Source organism: Leopardus geoffroyi, chromosome C3 (genome assembly GCF_018350155.1).
Source record: "Leopardus geoffroyi isolate Oge1 chromosome C3, O.geoffroyi_Oge1_pat1.0, whole genome shotgun sequence".
Classification (NCBI taxonomy): domain Eukaryota; kingdom Metazoa; phylum Chordata; class Mammalia; order Carnivora; family Felidae; genus Leopardus; species Leopardus geoffroyi.
The window spans coordinates 152,952,933-152,974,159 of record NC_059338.1 but is presented as its reverse complement, the minus strand read 5'-3'; the positions used below and the strand labels follow the sequence as shown (position 1 = coordinate 152,974,159).

Genomic DNA, 21,227 nt, shown 5'->3' with positions numbered 1-21,227 from the left:
GCATGTTATATTTTTTCATTTATATTGCCTAGCCACAGGGCACAATAGCAGTCTCCAAAGTTCTTCAGAAGGCTGTGGGAAATATACATGTCCTTATTTTCATTTTACACTTATAAATTTGTATATCTGTACTCTAAGTCAGCACGTCTGGAACAAGTCATTATGTAATTCCCATTTCAGCATATCCCATACATACAGGATGTGTGAAACACACATATATACAAGGAAATGGACTGCTTATGTTAATCAACTAAGAGAAACATAAAAACGCATTGGCTCTGTTTACCTGAAATGGTAAGACAACATGCAAAAAACCAGCTCTGTGAAGTTGTTTACAAGCCGACACGACAGAAGCCAGCTTGGCCCTATCCACAGAAGCATCAGGGCCATATAGGTCAACGGCACAAAGCTCCGCAATGCTGCCATGTGAGAAAAACAAAAAGAAACTAGATGAATGCTAGCTCACCAAATTAGCAGGATACACCAAAAAACCGTGTGTGTTCTGTTATAAATGTGTTAACTGCCTGACACTCAAATTCATTACGTGACCTGGGAAAGCAAACACAGGTTAACACTGAACAAGGGGCCCAGGCACTAATCCAGCCATGGAAATCAACATGGGGCTGAGCCACACCTGAGACTTGCTTACCATAAGGCGCAGGGGAGGCATTTGTTAAATAGATGATTTTCAAACAACTAATGAGATTCTCTGCGTCAAACACCCCACCGATGAGATCCTTTACTTTAGGAAATGGGACTACAGCAGCCACACGTGTGGCTGCCAGAATACGCTGCAACCTTAAAGGGCACAACACTGATCCCAAGCACGATCTGAATGCCCACCTCTGTGCTGTTAGGTCTTCCTTGAGGTGCATCTCCAGGATGTCTTTGTACGGGGACTTCTTTAGTGCTTTCATCAGGTCCACACAAACATCAGGAAGACGATTCATAACTAGGACATCACCGATATTGAAACCTATGCTTGAGGGCTCACATAGGGTTTTCACCAAGAGTTTCATAAGGTTTGTGTTATTACATAAATCCTTCTCAAGGAGCTGCAAAAGATGATTTCAATAAAAACACATCCATGAGTCAGCATTTAGATTTTCACTAGTGTAAGGCCCATGAAGCTGGGAATGTTTGCCTGGCTGAAGCAGGGGTTGTCAAACCTTCTCTGTAAAGGGTCAGACAATAAATGTTTTAGGATTTGTGGACCCAATGGTCTCCACCGCAACTACTTAACGAACTGCCAGTATAATATGAAAGCAGCCATGGACAATACATGGACAAATGGACTCGGATGTGTTCCAATAAAACCTTCCTTACAAAAGCAGGCAGCCAGTGGGAAGTGGGCTGTGGACCATAGTTCTATGGCTCCTGGTTTAGGGCAATGCTGTACCTACAGACAGCCTTGCATACAGTAGGCACCAGTATGTATTAACTGGATGGACTGACTGGACTTTGTTTATATAATAAGCTTCACAGATACATTTACAAATATTTGCTAATGTACATTTCCTAAGGCAAATGTTTGATCGATCATAGCATAAAATGCAGTATCCAATAGAACATTTAGAGAAACTATTTTGTACTTTATTCACACAGTAAGATAAAAACGCTGCATTTTATTACTTTCGAGAACACATAACTCCTACAGCAATGGGAACTTCTAAGGAAGCCAAAACCACTCTTAATAGGTACCGGAAAGTATTCTTCCAGTGCCAGGTGCTGACCTCAAACTAAAAGACCAGCAGCCAGTGACCCTACCTTCCAGCCCTCTGGGGAGATGCTGAGCAGTGTTGTGGTGAATTCCATAATCCGGACCACAATTGTGCATTTGCTGTAATTGTATCTTTCTCCCTCTTGGGGGCTGGGTCTGTGACCTACTGCCCCAGTGCCAAAGCACTTTTCTGCTGCCGTAATATCATGCATAGCAATGCTTTCTAAAAAGAAAGTCACTGCTTTCCAAAGCGAAGACTGTGTTTCAGTACCTAGAAATAAAAATTACACTCAAATATTAACATATGCTTCCTTCCAAATCCACTCAAATTAACGTAAAATTCCTTCTTTAAGTATAGGCATGATATACATTTAGTCAAAATTCAAACTTACAAAGCTTTTAGAAGATTATGACAATTTCTATCAAATGTTTAAAAAGCTCATATGCTTTGATCCAGCATCAAAATTTTATCCTAATGAAATAATGGCAGAATTATAAAGATGTGCTTGTAAGGATTTTCATTTTAGCAGCTTTTAATAATGAGACAACAGAAACAACCTAAATATCCTTCAAAGGGGCAAGAGAGACAAATCATGGCAGTGGTCTTTTTATGGAAACAACTGCGTGAACTCCCAAATGGACTTTTTCATAAAAGTCGCCGTTCTGAAAACACAAAGGTGCTGGCTCTCCTCTCCCATCTCCACTCCTTTCATGATCACCCCAGTCTTGCTTACAGGAAGGAAGATAAAACACCCTTCTCCTCTCCTCAGTCCCACTGTAGTTTTTATACCAGGTGTAAAGACCTCCCAAACAAAGGGACAATTTTAAAAAGTGGTGTACGTGTTGAAAGAGAGAGCAAAGACAAGGACGAGTAAGAAATCCTTTTATAAGTCTAAGGGTTTCCAATTCTTTGTTTTCATAAAATTTTAGTTCATCACATTGCCAACTTGACAGATCATTAAAAATAATTCTGATGACAGGTCACTATCTATGCAAAAGAACTGAGAGAAAATATATTAAGAATTTCATTCTCAAACACCAAATATCCTTAAATTCAACGAACAATGTGCTGTATGACACATTCTAATTAACAGGTATGTTAAATGTGAAAAAAAAAATGAACATTTTAGCATTATTCAAATATGGCACTCATTTAGGTAAGTTTTTCTTAGTAAAACCTATACAAAACAAAAACAAAATTCTAACCATATAATTTTACTTCTTATATATAATAATTATTTATCAAAATATTTATATTGTTATGGTGGTAATACACAAAATGTGCCCTAATAACAAAGGCCACGATAACCCAACACAGAAGAAACTTGTAATAGGTAGACGGTTTTGTTGCAAAGACGTAGAGTTATAAGTAAATAAAAACATAAGCATAATAACATGATACTCAGGATAAAAAACGTGAAGGGTATGGAACAGTAATAATAATTCAGGAGCTTTGCAAAATTGCCATAAAAAACTATTTTAAAGCAATTAAATAAAAATAAAGATGTTAAACAAAAAATCTCTACAGTAGTTAGCCTCCACTGAATACATTTTTTAAGTAATGTTAACAATTTTATGTTAAATGCCCACATTTACGACACACACCAGAAATTAATTTTTTCAATTACTTAAAGCAAAGAGGATTTTTTTGGTCAAGTTTGAAAGAAGGTACGTTGTTTTTAATGTCTCCCACTCCTCACAAGGTAAATAAATAAAACATTGCATTATTTAGTATTACACGGTCATTTAAATTAGTTCAAGGTATATACACTGCCATAAAAAGACATCCAGTATGTTAACTTTCTGTTTAAAAGTTAAGTTTCAGGGCACGTGGGTGGCTCAGTTGGTTGAGCGTCCAACTTCAGCTCAGGTCATAATCTCACAGCAAGTGAGTTCGAGCCCTGCATCGGGCTCAAACCTGGAGCCTGCTTCAGATTCTGTGTCTCCCTGTCTCTCTCCCCCTAACCCACTCACATTCTGTCTCTGTCTCTCTCAAAAATAAATAAACATTAAAAAAAACTTTTTTTAAAGTTAAGTTTCATTTTAAAAATCAAATTATAGCAAAGCATGCATATGACCCATTATGTTAAAAAATAAAAAAATTTTTAAATATATATATTATACGCATAGAAAAAGTTTTAAAAAGTAGACACTAAACTGTCTTAGTGTCTGTCACTAGGGAATGCAATTAGGTTTTACATATTTCCTATACTCTTTTTTGTTTTCTTAAATTTTCAAAATGATATACGAGATCTCTTAAAACAACAAATTTAGGGGGTGCCTGGGTGGCTCAGTCGGTTGAGCGTCCGACTTCGGCTCAGGTCATGATCTCACGGTCCGTGAGTTCGAGCCCCACGTCGGGCTCTGGGCTGATGGCTCAGAGCCTGGAGCCTGCTTCCGATTCTGTGTCTCCCTCTCTCTCTGACCCTCCCCCGTTCATGCTCTGTCTCTGTCTCAAAAGTAAAATAAACGTTAAAAAAAAAAAAATTAAAAAAAAAAAACAAAAAAAAACAACAACAAATTTAAGGTACTATTTGCAACTGAATAGCTACTATTGCTATTTTTAAAGTTTCAGAACTTTTCTGACCTATCCCTCCGAGAATCCCAAACTAGAGAGTCAGATCTTCTCAAAATGGTATAAAATCTGTTTCCCGGAGCCCCAGTGTGTGTGCATGCACACACATTACACACACCCCACCATGTTTGGTTCCAACTTTCTCAAGCTAAAAGAAAGACAAGACAACCTGGTTCTTTTCCCCAAATCCCCAAGACACAGACCTCACCTCTGACAGAATTAAAGAGAGACTGGTAGTTCCTTTAGCCAACCAGCACCACTACCAGAATGGATGCTCTGTCTACACTGAAAATCATTGAAATAACATATCATGTTCTGAGTGGCAAGCTGGATATTTAGCCCACGAGAGAGGATTTCGGTGGACACCCCGAACAGCCTGCTCAGAGAACCTCGAAGCCTAGAGCGCACTTGTCAGCTACAGTTGGCTCCAGATGCTGTATTCTCAGAGATGCACCTCCCAGGAGCCACCCCCTGCTTTCCCAGGTCCCGTTTAGATCACGTGAAGGACGGAGGCTGCCATCTCCTTCTTCCCGGCACGGGCCAAGGAGCACACCAAACACTCCACCCTGCATTCTATCCTTTGCAAACAACACTGTTATCATCATACTACAGTAAAAACACTAAGGAATAGGAAAATGCAAGAAAAATGAAGACATGCTACTCAGAAACATAAGATCACAGAGCCTCATGTTAGGAGGAACTCTTTTATTTTATCAACACTTTTTTTTTTTTAATTTTTTTTAATGTTTTTATTTATTTTTGAGACAGACTGAGACAGAGCGTGAGCAGGGGAGGGGCAGAGGGAGGGAGAGACACAGAATCTGAAGCAGGCTCCAGGCTCTGAGCTGTCAGCACAGAGCCTGATGTGGGGCTCGAACTCACAGACAGTGAGATCATGACCAGAGCTGAAGTCAGACGCTTAACCGACTGAGCCACCCAGGCGCCCCGATAAACGCTTTTTTTTTAAATATTTTATTTTTAAGTAATCTCTACACCCAAAAGGGGCTCGAACCTACAACCCCGGGATGAAGAGTCACATGCTCTGTTGACTGAGCCAGCCAGGTGCCCAGGAAGAACTCCTGTAATGTGCTAAAGCAAACGACAGCCTCAAAAGGCCACTTGGTAAGAGGGCCATCAAGAACCTGTTCAGGACACAAAAGAAGTACAGACGCCAGACAGGTGTCCATGGCCTCAGTCGTGTGCACCAGACTCTCGCCCTCACGTGAGCTTAAAGGATAACGCAGCGACTGAATAAACGCTCCTCTTATCGCCCTTGTTAACCATGATGCTGACAGGGGCATCTGTCTAGTCAAAGACCCCGCTGCACTTTTGCCCGGAATGGCTCCAGGCAGCACTGGACCGCAGCAACGTGCATAGGTGTTACCCACCCAGGACCTCAGGTGCCGCGAGGGTTTTCTTCTCAGTGAAGGTGTTGTAGCACTCCAGCGCTGCCAGAAGCATGTCCATCCACTGCAGGGCAGCTCGCAGGCTGAACGGCCCTTGCAGATGGAAGAGGGTGGGCTGAGCAAGGATGCCTGACGGCCGACCACAGCCTCCTCCACCCCCCTCAAACATGTTTATGAGAAAGGAAGGATCTTTGCTCTTGAGAATCTCTTTCAGCCACAAAGAAGGTGATTTGTTGCCTTAAAAAAGAAACAAGATTAAAACACACACACAAATGACTTTCACATGATTAAAATTAATCACTGTAATAAATAATAATAATAATAAACAATAATAAAGCTAGAATTAAGTAGGATATGTTAACAAAGAGAACCAGGCTGGCAATATCAGAGTATTTCAAATATAGTTTCCATAAAAGTCCCATATGAAGCATCTACCAGAGCAGTAACATTTCAGAATGATAAGGGACAATCTTTTTTTTTTTTTAACCATAGTAATCATAACTTGGTTCACTGTAATTACTGCCAAGGTCTTTCCACCAAAGCCATTCTCTTCAGTTACTTTAAACATTATAAAAATGGCTGGATACCATTTGCACAGCTATAAATGTCCTGTCCTTTCCCTTGCCTTTTTTCTTGGAAACTACTGTCCCTTTTCTCAGGAGTAATTTAAAGAATAAACACAAAAAGAGCACTGCCACTCTCAAGTTCCTCTCCTACTTCCTGGCTGTGTGGACCTTGCCTCTCTTGTGTCTCGGTTTCCTCATCTTAACAATATTTACCTTTGAGCTTCCTTCAAAGATTAATGAAGTAGTTAATATTTGAAAAAGTGCTTACAATATCACACAGTAAGGGCAGTTTTTGCTAAATAAAAGACTCAAATTATTTGTTTTAAAAGACATCTTTTCTTTCAGGTATCAACCATTTTCTAAACTGAAAATGAAAAAACATTACATTTTATTTTGCATGCTCTGAAATCAGGGACTCTCGAAAGGTTGAATCATCCTGATTCTAATGAAGTTAAAGAAGAATGCAAAACAATAAAGTATTTCTGATGTAATAAGAAACAGTTTCCCTATTGTGTTAAAAAAAATACCTATTAGCTATATAAGCAAAGATTCAATATCATGTTTTCAGGGTTTGTTTTAGACAGAAACATCAAACTTTCCATTTTGTTCACTAAAAACTGACAAAGAAAATAAAACTAATAATGGGTAAAAATAATATTTAAGTTCCCTCTCACACGCTAGCTAAGAGTCCTAGAAGAGAAAGTACAGGAAGGACAGACAAAGACAGGCATAGAGAAAGGAGAGGACAAGGGAACACAGAGAACGGATGGGCCTGGGAAAGCATATTCCGACTGCTGGGAATTGTCCCAGATCCCTGCCTCCTCAGTCTCCTCCTCAAAACTATAGCTGCTGTGACCCTGACATGCCTGCACATGTCATTACCTAGCACACCTGGCGACAGTGTACTCCTGTAGGGCACTAAAGAGTGGCTCAGCTGACTCTTGATTTTGTCTCAGATCATGCATGATCTGACGGTCATGGGATCGAGCCCCGCATCGGGCTCCACACTGAGTGTGAAGCCTGCTTGAGATTCTCTCTCTCCCTCTGCTCCGCCCCCACTGCATCGCTCTCTCCATCAACCAACCAATCAATCAATAAAGAGACACTTAACACTGTCCCTTAAAAATCACTGGAGGCGGCTTTACTGACAACAGCCAAGATATGGAAGCAGCCCAAGTGTCCACTGGTTGATGAATGGATAAGGAAGCGATGTGGTATCAATATTATTCAGTCACAAAAAAGAATGAAATCTTGCCATTTACAATGACATGGACGCAGCTAGAGACTATTCTGCCAAGTGAAGTAAGTCAGAGAAAGATAAATACCATATGATCTGCCTCAAGTGTCGAATTTAAGAAACAAAACAAATAAACACAGAGGAGAAAAAAAGAGAAGCAAACCAAGAAACAGACTCTTAACTACAGAGGACAAACTGATGGTTACCAGACAGAAGTGGGGAGGGAGGATCAGTTAAACAGGTGGCAGGTAAGGAGTATACTTGGCTTGCTGAGCACCAGGTAATATATGGAAGTGTTGAATCCCTATATTATTCACCTGAAACTAATACAACACTGTATGTTAACTAACTGGAATTTTAAAAAACCTTCACAAAAACCCAAAACACCACGAGGAGTTAAATATAGCAGAGAGAGAGGTGGAAGCACAACTGGAGGGCACAGAGGAGATAAGCCAAGGAACGCTCATCCCTTTTATGCAAAGTATATGTCGGCAATAGGCCAAGGTTCACCTACTACTTGGCATGCTTTGTGTAACGGAAACAATTCTGAGAGGCAGAGCTCCACTTACTTCATTGAAAATATGTGAGGTCCCTACTGTAGGCAGTTAAGAGCAACAGAAATGTATGGGATCAGTCAAGCTGATGTCACTGGAAATTGTGTGGGCTACAGGAGAGCCAGAGACCCAACCTGGAGGGAGGACGGGTCTGCCAACTAGTTCCACTGACATAATATCTGGGCCGAAGTTTCCTTTAAAAATAAGGAAAACATGCCCCACCCCTCCACCTCATCCAATCGTCATGGACTTTACAGGACTGTTGTGACAATGACAACATAAGAAAACTAACTTTGCAGGGACACCTGGGTGGCCAACTCTTGGTTTTGGTTCAGGTCAAGATCTTGCAGTCTGTGAGTTCAAGCCCCACATCAGGATCTGCACTGACAGCATGGAGCCTGCTTGGGATTCTCTCTCTCCCTCTCTCTCTGCCCCTCCTCTAGTCATGCTCTCTCTCTCTCTCTCAAAATAAACTTAAAAAAAAAAAGAAACTAACTTTGTTAACTAGAGGCAATAAGCAAATATATACTACATGTTTGTATACCAAATAGTATATGTAGTACAAATAGAATTGTAATACATGCTATATAAATCTATAGTATATAACAACATAATACATTCCATAGTATAAAAAATGTATAATCTTCTAAGTTTTAGAACTATACCAAGTAATTTTCACCTCTTCTTCCATGAGGAAAAAGCCCCAAAGTGGTACTCTACCCCATTTTCTAAAAAGACCGGCTCTTTCTCATGATTTGTAGTGCACTGTCACTTTTCTTATCCAGACACACACACCACAGCACATCTTGGTTCCGGACTCGTGCACAGTGCACTCTACGGGGGAAGCCAGGGCCTGGGTCTGTCCTGAGGCACAGCTTCCCTACACCCACGCTCCCAAACCTTGGTTTGGACTTACTGGAGAAAACAGAACAATACATTTATTCCTAAGAATTTTAGTAATTATTTCAAGACTATAAGTACAATTTAATGACTTAGTGTAATAATTATTTAATAAGCACAAGCTCATTGCTTTCCTTTAATCTCACAATAATCTGAGATCATTCAGATTTAGGAGTCTAACAATTTCTCATTAATCACATGGTGAAATAAAAACATCGCAGTATTTCATTAACTATAAATAAAATTTCTAAATCTTAACTGAGTATCATGTTGACAACCGCAATGGTTATCCAACTCTTCTTCATTTCTTTTAAATGAGATAGAAAAGCAAAAATGTAGAATAAAAAAGATACTGGGATATTCTAAATTTATTTCCTTTGTATCATTTGACATCAAATTAGCATTTTTTTCTTTCTTTCTGTAAATCTTTGTGAAACGTACAGCCCATAGTTTACCCTTTGCCATGCAAACGATCCATAATGGTTATTGAACATACTTATCTTTTTATTAGGAACATTTGTTACATTCATCTGAATAATGGAAAGCTTACATTTTAAATAAGTACACACCTCTAAACTACTGGTAAAAGCAAAACCCATAATTTATAAGACTTAAAGATCACAATACCTGGCAGTAAAGGAACGAATTTATAAAACAGTTCTATGGATTTGTGTCGACATTCCGTCTGGGGCCTCCCACAGTGGGCTAACAGCCAGCGGACCACATCTAGTAAACACAATGATGCCGCGGGTGGAAATCCTCTATGTGGAGACGACACACTATATTTAATGCACGCCCCAACATTTAGCATTTAGCTAACCCAAGAATCTAGAAATCATAAACTCAATTTTGCCATACTAATACATGTAGAAACCTCATCAAAAGGCATTCAATTTATTTTTAATGTATTATCATTAGCATACAATCAAAATGGCACAGGTTAAATAGGTCCTAAATGCTGCTTACCTTCAATTTTTTTTGAGGAAAATTTAAAAAACATTTCTTAAAACAACAGCACCAATATTTTCATGTTTCCTTTTCAATGTACCTTAAAACAAAAGGGGATCTGAGACCTAAAGTAGTGCGTCTCAAATTGTGGCCCCTGACCTGGCTGCATCAATATATCTGTAAACTTGGCAGAAATGCAAATTACTGGCCCTGTTCCGGACCTGCTGGAAGATTCTGGGGCCAGGGCCCAGCAACTTGTGTTTTAACAAAACATTCAAGTAATTCTGATCACTGCTTCAGATTGAGAACCAATGATCTAGAGAGGTCAAAAATTAACAACAGGATCTGAAAGAATCAATTTTAAAACAACAGAGGAAATACTAATATCCAATTTACATGTGCCAATACTTCTACACAGTGGTAGCAGCCAGTGGACACCCCAGACACCCCGCACAGATCCACAGATCTAGAGGGGCTGATGCATGGCACATCCCATCCTGATGGGAAACCTTGCTAGAATGGAAAGAGAGAAGACTGGCTACCACTGGTTAATAAGCCAGTCTTAGCTTTAGGTAGCTTCATTTCATAATTCTAAATTTCCATGACTGTTAAAATGCTACCATTTCAATATTTCAGTTCTTATATTTCAAATTTACTCTACAATAGTTCATGCATTTTCTAGTCAAGTTAATTCCACACCAAATCTGTACTCAAAATAAATGTTTCAGTTACAAGTTTATACCTTAAACCAAGCATTTTCAAAAACAAAGTTTTTAGTGTCCTAGAAATTGACTACGCCTATTTCCACACATTCGACATTTCCACATTCCTTAAATTCTCTATGCTTCCACACATTCCTTCCAGATTTTCTTTCGTTAACTGAGAATTAGTTTTATGCTGGAAAAAAATTTAAAAAGGAAGCAATATCACCTACCGTGGCCTACGTCTTTTTTTAACTTTGTTTAAAGATACATGCTTCTTTTCAATGATACGCCTCAGGTGATCAATGGCATCACAACACTGCTGAATTGTACCTGTTCTCGAGTATAAAAATACATTTCCAAAGGAGTTATATAGCTGGTCATTGTTAATAAATTGGTATTATACATTTATCGACCTAATTTTTTAACTACAAAGGTAATTTTACAATAGAGTTAATATCGTTTCATCCCTCAGAAAACAAAATTTAAATAAACGATTTACACTGTCCCAAAACAAAACCGAAACCCACATTTAAACTGCAGGAGAGTATAGTGCACATGCACAAACACACTCACACACAGCAACACTGTACCTGCTAAGAAACTGTTCCAGCAGCCCTCAGCCAGTCAAAGCACAGACTCACATGATGGATCTGTACAGGCATTACAAAACCCGCATGCCAGGCCAGATCCTGTGTACCTCAACTTAAGGCTATTATTTAGGGGTTATAAATTCCTTGACCTTGTCTTCTTTGTACATAGGTTAAACCATATTATAGCTTAGGGGCACCTGGGTGGCTCAGTTGGTTAGGCATCCGGCTTCGGCTCAGGTCATGATCTCACGTGGGTTCGAGCCCCGTGTCGGGCTCTGTGCTGACAGCTCAGAGCCTGGAGACTGCTTTGGATTCTGTGTCTCCCTCTCTCTCTGACCTTCCCCCACTCACACTCTCTCCCTCAAAAGTAAACATTAAAAAAAATTTTTTTTTAAATAAAAAAAAAAAACCCACTTGTATTACAGCTTAATAATACAGGCGCTGAAGGAGATTCAAAGCAAATGAGTAAAACCATTCACAAACATCTTGGGTTATTTAGGAAAGGAGCCTTACCCAACCTGAGTTCTATTACTAAGAAAAAGTTTTCTTTCTATGCTTTGAAAACATGGCAGTGATTTTTAAGAGTCAAGTTTCACTTGTTGACAAATACACCTATGTAAGATGTCAAGATAAACAGAGCAATTTTAAGCTCTTTGATCGCAAGGGCCAAATTTTAAGCATTTTTACCCATAGCAGGCTATCAACATGAAGGATAATAGAGCTCAACCTGTCTTTCAAAAAAACAGAAAACAACAGAAAATAAAATCTGAGTAAGTCAAAGAGAAGTTCTGTCACACACAGCTATGTAAGCTACAGCAGTCACTTACGTTCTCTGGTAAGATGTCTAAGAAGCCTTCCAGCCCAGAAATTCCACAATACTCATACTGACTACAGGACAGAATATAATTATAAAAACGACCATCTATTACTCTCATAGTAAGTCTATTTCTGACTATTTTACATTATTTCTTAATTATGGTAGAAATAGCTTTATCACATTCTTGTAATGAGATCTATATTCCCCTTTTCAGTGGCTATTACAACCAGCTTTCTTTACATGGTGCAATCGTATAGTCTCACATTTTGTGTCATCATAGTAACTGGTTGGCTTCGTTGGAGCTGCACAATAAAACTGTCCCACCTGCCCTGGGTGGGATCTCTGACCAGCCAGGGGTCAAGCTCAGTGGCCACCAAGGGCACAAGGTGAGTCTTAGAGGCGGTGAGCATTGAAGACTTACACAAACTGCATGAGAGGTACTGGAGGGGCATATCCCCCCTTGACACTTATCATCCTAAATGAGGAGACGGGAGGAAAAAAAGCATCATCTTATGAAGAACTACCTGAGGCTTAACTCCTGAATGGAAAAGCTCTTGAAAACTTGTCAGGCTAACAAGTGGCATGCAAACAAAAAGCTCAGGTAAGACCTACCTAAGGATTTCTCATCTGTGTGTGCCAAGGCCAGACTTTCCAGATATATAACCAATGCTTCGAACACAAACTGTTCTACTAGAGATTCTTCTTCCCTGTAAAATAAAGAGTACTGAACTTCAATATTCTAGGAAAAACAATAAAGCAGAAGTGACAAAGGAAAAAAGTGTTATCAAAAAAATACACAAATTAAATTTGTCTTTAAAAAATGGCTCAAATGTTTTAAAACCTGTGACAACAAACGCTTTTCAAAGAAGAAAACTTCATCAAGAGCAGATCAAAAACTACATAAACCAAAAGACGCGATACTGGCTTTTTCTCTGTATACAAATACCCTTCCATCTGTGGAACTGCTCATAGCACATAACCTTGGAACCACTGTTCTGACCACACTTCCACACACCTCATTAAAATTAATAGAAAAGAAGATCTCATACCATATCCACATTCTTTCAAAATCAAAGAATTTCAAAAGCTCTCATCCAATCCAAAAGTAAGTTAACATCAACAGTAAACACTAAGCCTTTTAGAACCACGTCAGGCAAATGGAAATAATTAATTCAGTCAACAGTGTCTGTGGACCATCTTCTTATAAAGGGTAAACTCATGGGCGGGTGAAAGGCAGAGGCCAGATCTCTCCCTCGAAATTTTGTCCCTTAATAACACAGGACAGTAAATGATTCAGTATAAAGTGACAGGGCTAGGCACTAAATCTTAGAGGAGTTCAGAGACAAGTATGAATTGCAAGTTCTACTTGTGTGATGAAGTGCTGGGTCACTGTACCGCCCACTGGGAAGAAGCACGTTCCTGGAGCAAACGAACTGGAGCGAGGTGCTAGAAGATGGAACCCTTACAGTAAGAATTACTAACTGGTGTTTGGTTTGGCGGGAGTACTGAACTCGTTTCTTTCTTTCTTTTTTTTTTTTTTAAGTTTGAATCCTAGGAGGGGCAGGGCCCGTCAGAACTCTACAAGCTCCACATCTCCCCCAGTGTCGCACACCCAGACCTGACACTGAAAATAAAGGACAGTACCAATAAATGTATGCTATGGGGCAAAGACGTGGAAGCAAGATGGAAAACACAGGAAACAGCAAGCAAATGAGCAGAACTGTAAGTAAAGAGGTTCATTTGGAACAGCAGTTTGGGGATGACACTGAAAAAGTTGGGGAGGTCTTGGAAGGCCGGGCTGAGTTCAATAGCTTTGATCTTAGGTATCAACACGAGGTAAAAGTAGGTAAGTAGAGAAATGGCATGACAAAATGATAACTCCGAACTGTGCTTCCAAAGAAAGGTGTGCAAAACAGTTTACCAGCATGCAGAAAGGAGACAGAACTTGTTTTTATATTACTCAACATGCAAGGTCTCAAAAAATTTGTCTCTCATGTACCTCTCTCAAAGAGCCTCTTGGAATGTGATCCAACAAATGAGAATATCCAAAAAAGAAGACAACAGAGGAAAAGAAGACAAAAGATCAAACACAGGAAAGAAGTAAAGGGGATATTCAAGAGGAGACAAGTTGATTCAGACATGAGACCCAAGAAAGAGACTGGTTAACGGCCATCTCCACCAAAACACCATTATTCTGGGTTTTTCTTTTTTTTTTTTCATTTTTTTTTTAACGTTTATTTATTATTGAGAGACAGAGAGACACAGAGCATGAGCAGGAAAGGGGCAGAGAGAGGGGGAGACACAGAATCTGAAGCAGGCTCCAGGCTCGGAGCTGTCAGCACAGAGCCCGGTGCGGGGCTCAAACTCACAAACCGCGCGATCACGACCTGAGCTGAAGTCGGACGCTTAACTGACTGAGCCACCCAGGCGCCCCTATGGGTTTTTCAACCTGGAAGGAATATGGCCCAAATTCCACTCTTAACCTGGCCTGCCATGATCAAGTGAAGTTCTTCTGTCCAATTTCAGCCTGGATCAGCTGACAGTGCTCATTTATCCCACAAGAGAATTTTGCTTTGACATGCTCCTGACATAGGGGGGATGGACTCCTGGGAAGTGAGATGCTGCAATTCAAGGGCAGTCCACACCCTCAGACGATATTTCTCCCTGATGTCAGCTAGTGGTCTACTTCACACCATTCTGGAGAGCTGTGCTTTGTAAAACTGACATGAACCTTGTCACTCTGTTTCCTTGGAATGGGCTCCTGTAATCTCTCACGGAGCTACGGCCAACTAGTCTCCACGGAGCGGATTATCCCAGGATACTTCACCTAACAATGAAAACACTGACCTTCACAGCTTTTCAAAATGCAAGAGTATATCCGTTAGGGCAAATACACACAAAATGAAACAAAAAAGAAAGGGGAATAAGTAATATAAAGGAAGAATGATTAATTCAGTGCAGAGGAGGGTATAAAATTCTGAAAATACTCTATTTCTTAACCTAGGTAGGAGTATACAAGAACTTGCTTTATTATTATTCAACAAACGTTACACAGTTTTTTTTAAGTAAGGCATAACTGCCATACAACATTATATTACTTCTAGGAGCACAACATAATGACTCCAGATTTGTGTATATTACAATATGATCACCACAGTAAGTCTAGTTAACATCCATAACATACAAAGTCTTTTTCCTTGTGACGTGCACATTTAAAATATACTCTCCTAGCAACCTTGAAATATGCAATACAGTATTATTAACTATGGTCACCATACTCTACAGTATGGCACCTCAGAGGTATTATGAGTTTGATTCCAGGCAACCAAAAGAAAGCAATGATCTCAATAAAGGGAGTAAAGTGAATTTTTTGGTTCACCAGGGCATATGAAGTTATGTTCATACTGTACTACATATTAAGAGCACAATAGTGTTGCGTCTAAAAAATTGTACATAACTTAATTAAAAATACTTTATTGCTAAAAAATGCTAACCATCTTCTGAGTTTTCAGCAAGTCGTAATTACTTTACTGGTAGAGGGTCTTGTCTCAGTGTTGACTGCTACAGTCAGGGTCATGGTCACGGCTGCTCATGGCTGGGTGACTGACAATTTCTTCACATAAGACAACAATGAAGTTTGCTGCATCGATTAACTCTTCATTTCAGACACAATTTCTCTGTAGCATGTGATGCTGTTTGGTAGCATTTTACCCATAGTTGGACCTCTTTCAAAACTGGAACCAATCCTCTCAAAGCCTGTTATTTTATCAACTAAGTGTATGTAATATTCTAAATCCTTTGTTGTCATTTCAACAATCTTCACAGCATCTTCACCAGGAAGAGATTCCATCTCAAGAAACCACTTTCTGTGCTCATCCCTAAGATGCAACTCCTCATCCATTCAAGTTTGATCATGAGATTGCAACAATTCAGTCACATCTTCTGGCTCCACTTCTAATTCTAGTTCTCTTGCTATTTCTATCACATCCAGTTACTTCTTCCAGTGAAGTCCTGAACCCCTCAAACTCATCCATGAGGGCTGGAACCAACTTTTTCCAAACTCCTATGAGTGTTGATATTTTCACCTCTTCCCAAGAATTGCGAATGTTCTTAATAAAGAAATGCGAATTCACTAATACAGTGAATTCTTTCCAGGCTTTCAATTTACTTTGCCCAGATTCATCAGACAAATCACTCTCTATGGCATCTATAGCCTTATGAAATATATTTCTTAAATAAAAAGTCAGGACACCTGGCTGGCTCAATGGAGCATGTGACTCTTGATCTCAGGGTTGTGAGTTCAAGCCCCACACTGGGCATAAAGCTTATTAAAAAAAAAAAAAAAAGACTTGAAAGTCAAAATTACTCTTTGATCCATTACCTGCAGAATGGATATTGTGTGGCTGTCATGAAAACATATAATCTCATGGTGCCTCTCCATCAGAGCTCTTGGGTGACCAGATGCATGGTCACTGAGCAGTAATATTTTGAAAGGAATCTGTTTCTGAGCAGTAGGTCTCAACAGTGGACTTGAAACATTCAGTAGCCAGATTGTGAACAGATGTGTTGGCATCCAGGTTTTGCTGTTCCATTTAGAGAGCACAGGTAAGAGTAGATTTAGCCTAACTCTGCAAGGCCCTATGATTTTTGGAATGGTAAATCGGCACTGGCTCTAACTTAGTCACCAGCTAGGTTAGCCCCTAACAGGAGAGTCAGCCTGTTGTTTGAAGGCAGGCATTGACTCCTCTCTAGCTACAGAAGTCCTAGATGGCCCCTTCTTCCAATAGAAGGCTGTTTCATCTTCATTGAAAATCTGTTGTTTAGCGTGGGCATCTTCATTATCTTAGCCAGATCTTCTGGATAACTTATCAGCACTTGCTGCTTCATCTGACACTTTAATGTTATGAAGATGGCTTCTTTCCTTAAACCTCACAAACGCTCTGCTAGCTTCAGACTTTTCTTCTGTAGCTTCCTCACCTCTCTTAGCCTTCACAGAACTGAAGAGAGTGTGCCTTGCTCTGGATTAGGCTTTGGCTTAAGGGAGTTTTGTGGCTGGTTTGATCTTCTATCCAGACCACTAAACCTTCTCCATATCAGCAATAACCCGGGTTCACTTTCTTATCATCCAAGTGTTCACAGAAGTGGCAGCTTTAATTTCCTTCAAGAACATTTCCTTGGCATTCACTACTTGTCTAACAGGTGTAAGAGGCCTAGCTGTCAGCCTATCTTGACTTTTGATAGGCCTTCCTCACTAGGCTTAATGATTTCTAACTTTTGAGTTAAATCAAGGGACATGCAACTCTTCCTTTCACTTGAACACTTAGAGGCCATTATAAAGTTATTAAGTGGCCTAATTTCAATATTGTTGTGTCACAGGGAATACAGAGGCCCAAGGAGGGGGAGAGAAATGGGGGAACAGCCAGTTGGTGAAGCTGTCAGAACACAGACAACTTTATCAATTAAGTTGTCTTATATGGCAGTTCATGCCACCCCAAAACAATTACAATAGTTACATCAAAGATCATCAATCAGAGATCACCATGCCAAATACAGGAAAAATGAAAAAGTTTGAATAACATGAGAATTTCTAAAACATGACTTAGAGACACAAAATAAATAAATGTTGTTGGAAAAATAGAGCCAATAGTTAAACTGAATTTCTAAAAAATGCAGTATCTGTAAAGAGCAATAAAACAAAGCACAATAAAATGAGGTATGCCTCTGTAACTGAAGTTTGTACCTTTTGACCTCTATCATCCATTTTGCCTACCCCTCTTCCTGGCCTGTGGCAACCACCAACTGCATGAGCTTATCCTTTTTTTTTTTTTTTTTTTTAGATTTTACAAATAAGTAAGATCATATGGTATTTGTCTTTCTCTGTCTGACTTATTTCACTTAACATAATGCCCTCAAGGTCCATCCATGTTTTCGCAGACGGCAAGAATTCATTCTTCTTTATGGTTGAATAATACTCCATCATATCCATTTACCACATTTTCTTTATCCATTCATCCATGTTGGTCACTTAGGCTGTTTTCATATCTTGGCTAATTTAAATAATGCTGCAATAATCATAGGAGTGCATATATCTTTTTGAATTTGTGTTTCATTTCCTTTGGATAAATACCCAAAAGTGGAATTGTTGGATCATATGGTACTTCTATTCTTACTGAGGAATCTCCATACTGTTTTCCATAGTCGTTATGCTAATTTACATTCCTACCAGCAGTGCACAAGAGTTCCCCTTTCTCTACATCCTTCCTAACACTTGTTACTTGTCTTTTTCATAGTAGCCATTTTAACAGGTGTAAAGTGATATCTCATTGTGGTTTTAATTTGCATTCCCTGATGATTAGTGATACGGAGCACATTTTGCTGCCTTTTAATTTTACTGATGGTTTCCTGTCAAGAGCTTCCTTGATGTAGTCCCACATGTTTATTTTTGCACTTGTTGCATTTGCTTTTGGAGTCAGAGCCAAAACTGGCATCAAACAGCTTACCCACCTATGTTTTCTTCCAGGAATTTTATGGTTTCAGGTCTTACATTCAAGTCTTTAATCCATTTTGAGTTAATTTTTGTGTATGGTGTAAGATAACAGTCTAGTTTCATTCTTTTGCATGCAGTTGTCCTGTTTCCCCAACACCAACATATACTGAAGAGACTCTCCTTTTCCCACTGTTTATTCGTGGCTCCTGTGTCAAAATTAATTGACCATGATTACCTGTGTTTACTTCTAGGCTCTCTATTCTGTTGCATTGATCTTCCTGTTTTATGCCAATACCACACTGCTTTGATTACTACAGCTTTTGTAGTATAGTCTGAAACCAGGCAGCATGATGCCTCCAGCTTTGTTTTTTCTCAAGAGTGCTTTGGCTCCTCAATGTATTTTGTGGTTCCACACAAATTTTAGGATCATTTGTTTGGTTTCTGTGAAAAATGCCATTAGAATTTTGATAGGGATTGCACCAAATATTGATTGCTTTGGGGAGTATGAACATTTTAACAATATAAATCCTTCTAATCCATGAACATGCTATATCTTTCCATTTATTTGTGTGTTCTTCAGTTGCTGCCACCAACGTCTTATGGTTTTCTGTGGTCTTACATTTCCTTGGTTAAATTTATGCCTAGGTATTTTATTCTTTTTGATGCAATTATAAACGGGATTGTTTTCTTAATTTCACTTCCTGGTAAGTGGTTACTGAAGTATAGAAATGCAACAGTTTTTTGTATATCAATTTTGTATCCTGCAACTTTACTGAATTCATTTATTAGCTCTAATAGTTTTTCGGTGGTCTTTAGGCTTTTCTATATAGAGTATCATGTCGTCTGAAAATAGTGATAGATTCACACTTATTTTTAAACGCTCTTCTGTACCTATAGACTTCACAGTTTAAAATGATAAAAATAACCTAGTGGCTTCAAATCTAGTCAATTTTCATATAAGTGTGCATGTGCACATAAACACAAACAGAGATTCCTATTCATCCATCTATATCCATCATGTCTCTACCTCTATCATCTATCTTATTTTTACAATTGCTTCCCTCATATCTTAACTGCCATTTCCTGAGAGAAGCAATCTGGACTAAACAAAGCTAGGTTCTTCATTATAAGATTATGTAGTAATCATCTACCACTACTTAAAAGAACTGACTTCAGCAACAAGTTTATAATTATGTGATTAATTATTATCTACCTCTTTTTTCAAATGCAACCCTCATGAATGGCTATATCTTTATATCACTAGCATAGCATATCACTAGCTATGTCTTTACATCACTAGCATACGATATTCTTAGTAAGTAATAATAGATGAATGAATAAACGCTACTACAACCTTAGGTCAGGGACGAATGATCTTTTTCTTGGATTTCTTGAAACATCCCCTTCTCTGGTGTCCTGGCCCCATTTTATGTCACTTAGATCCACTCTCCATATAGCTATGGGCAGGTGAATTTTAGAAGGAAATTTAACCATGCAGCTCTCTGCTCCAAGGACTTGTTGTCACTAGAAGTGACCTACGTTTTTTAACTCTACAAACCAAGGCTCCTGGCCAGTCTCACTATACTCCCTTCCAAACTTCAAACTCCACAGTTGAGAAATATAAAATGTCTTCATCTCCTTATATACCACCCTATTTCTTCTCTCTACCCCATCCCTTTGATATGAAATGCTCTGGCTGATTCCCATTTATCCTTTAAGTTTCGTGTAAGTATAAATGCTATAGGAAGACCTCTTTAAGCTACTCAAGTTGGATTAGATACTCCTCTTCTGTGCTCCAAAAGACCCTGGATTGTCTTCTGTTGCATTTACAAGACTGCTGTTTGTATGTATTTCTGTATGTACGTATTGCTGTATGTATGTATTTTTATGTATTTCTCAGTAGTTTCTGAGCTTCCTGAATGCAAACTGCATTTCATTTTTTAATCCCCAGAAAACAGCACAGCATCTGACACATAATTAACTAAATGTTTGATATATGAATACATTGATACATAAACACCAGTCACTTTTCAAAATCACTACTAAAAATTTAAAGAACTTTTTTATACTCTTCCCTGTCACATGGCTTACTTACCTGAATTCTCTGTAGATATTATTAAAGGCAAGTGATGCTCCTAGCCTCTTGAAAGCATTGGGGTGAAGTGCAAAGCTGTACAGTCGCTTGAAAAGTGACTTGGTGTTTACTGGACTTTTTTCCTGCTGCTGCGGTGTTGTCTGCTTAATGGACCATTTGAGGAATTCACGAATACACCGGCCACAAAAATCTCTTAAAGTACTGTCAACAGGGTCTACAATTCCATCCTACAACAAAACATATACGACAACTGAACACCCTGGTCTGCTCTGGGTGAAAATTCATTTAGATCACTACTCAAGAAAAAATAAGCACTAGAAAACCAATCTGTCTAGAATCTAGACTCTAATAACAATGTCTTTTGGACGAAATGAAAACACTTTCCTTTAAACATACTGAAAAATCCATGAAAAAAGGAGACAATATTTTAATTATGTAGCAACAAAACAGTCTCTCCTTTCCCTGAAGAAACCCAAAGGCTACATCCTAAGAGTTTTTGTTGCTGACTCTGCCTCATAACAGTATCTGTGATGCTTTACAGAGGTTAAAGAAAATAAGATCCTTCTAGGTTTCAAGGGAATTGTAATGCTACATAAAAATCACATGGAGATGTGGTCTGAAAATATAA

General features: G+C 39.0%; 1 protein-coding gene across 3 annotated transcripts in view; it reads right to left on the bottom strand.

Annotated features, from left to right (window-relative positions):
* Positions 1-21,227, bottom strand: part of PRKDC (protein kinase, DNA-activated, catalytic subunit) — a 213,285-nt gene that overhangs the window by 138,516 nt on the left and 53,542 nt on the right. For all 3 annotated transcript variants that reach the window (XM_045455381.1, XM_045455382.1, XM_045455383.1), the window contains 8 exons: positions 20,600-20,826; positions 12,630-12,724; positions 10,841-10,940; positions 9,586-9,719; positions 5,684-5,938; positions 1,768-1,991; positions 844-1,055; positions 287-419 (listed from right to left, as the gene is read on the bottom strand). In XM_045455381.1, coding sequence (XP_045311337.1) covers positions 287-419; positions 844-1,055; positions 1,768-1,991; positions 5,684-5,938; positions 9,586-9,719; positions 10,841-10,940; positions 12,630-12,724; positions 20,600-20,826 — 1,380 coding nt within the window. The remainder of the gene's footprint in view (positions 1-286; positions 420-843; positions 1,056-1,767; positions 1,992-5,683; positions 5,939-9,585; positions 9,720-10,840; positions 10,941-12,629; positions 12,725-20,599; positions 20,827-21,227) is intronic.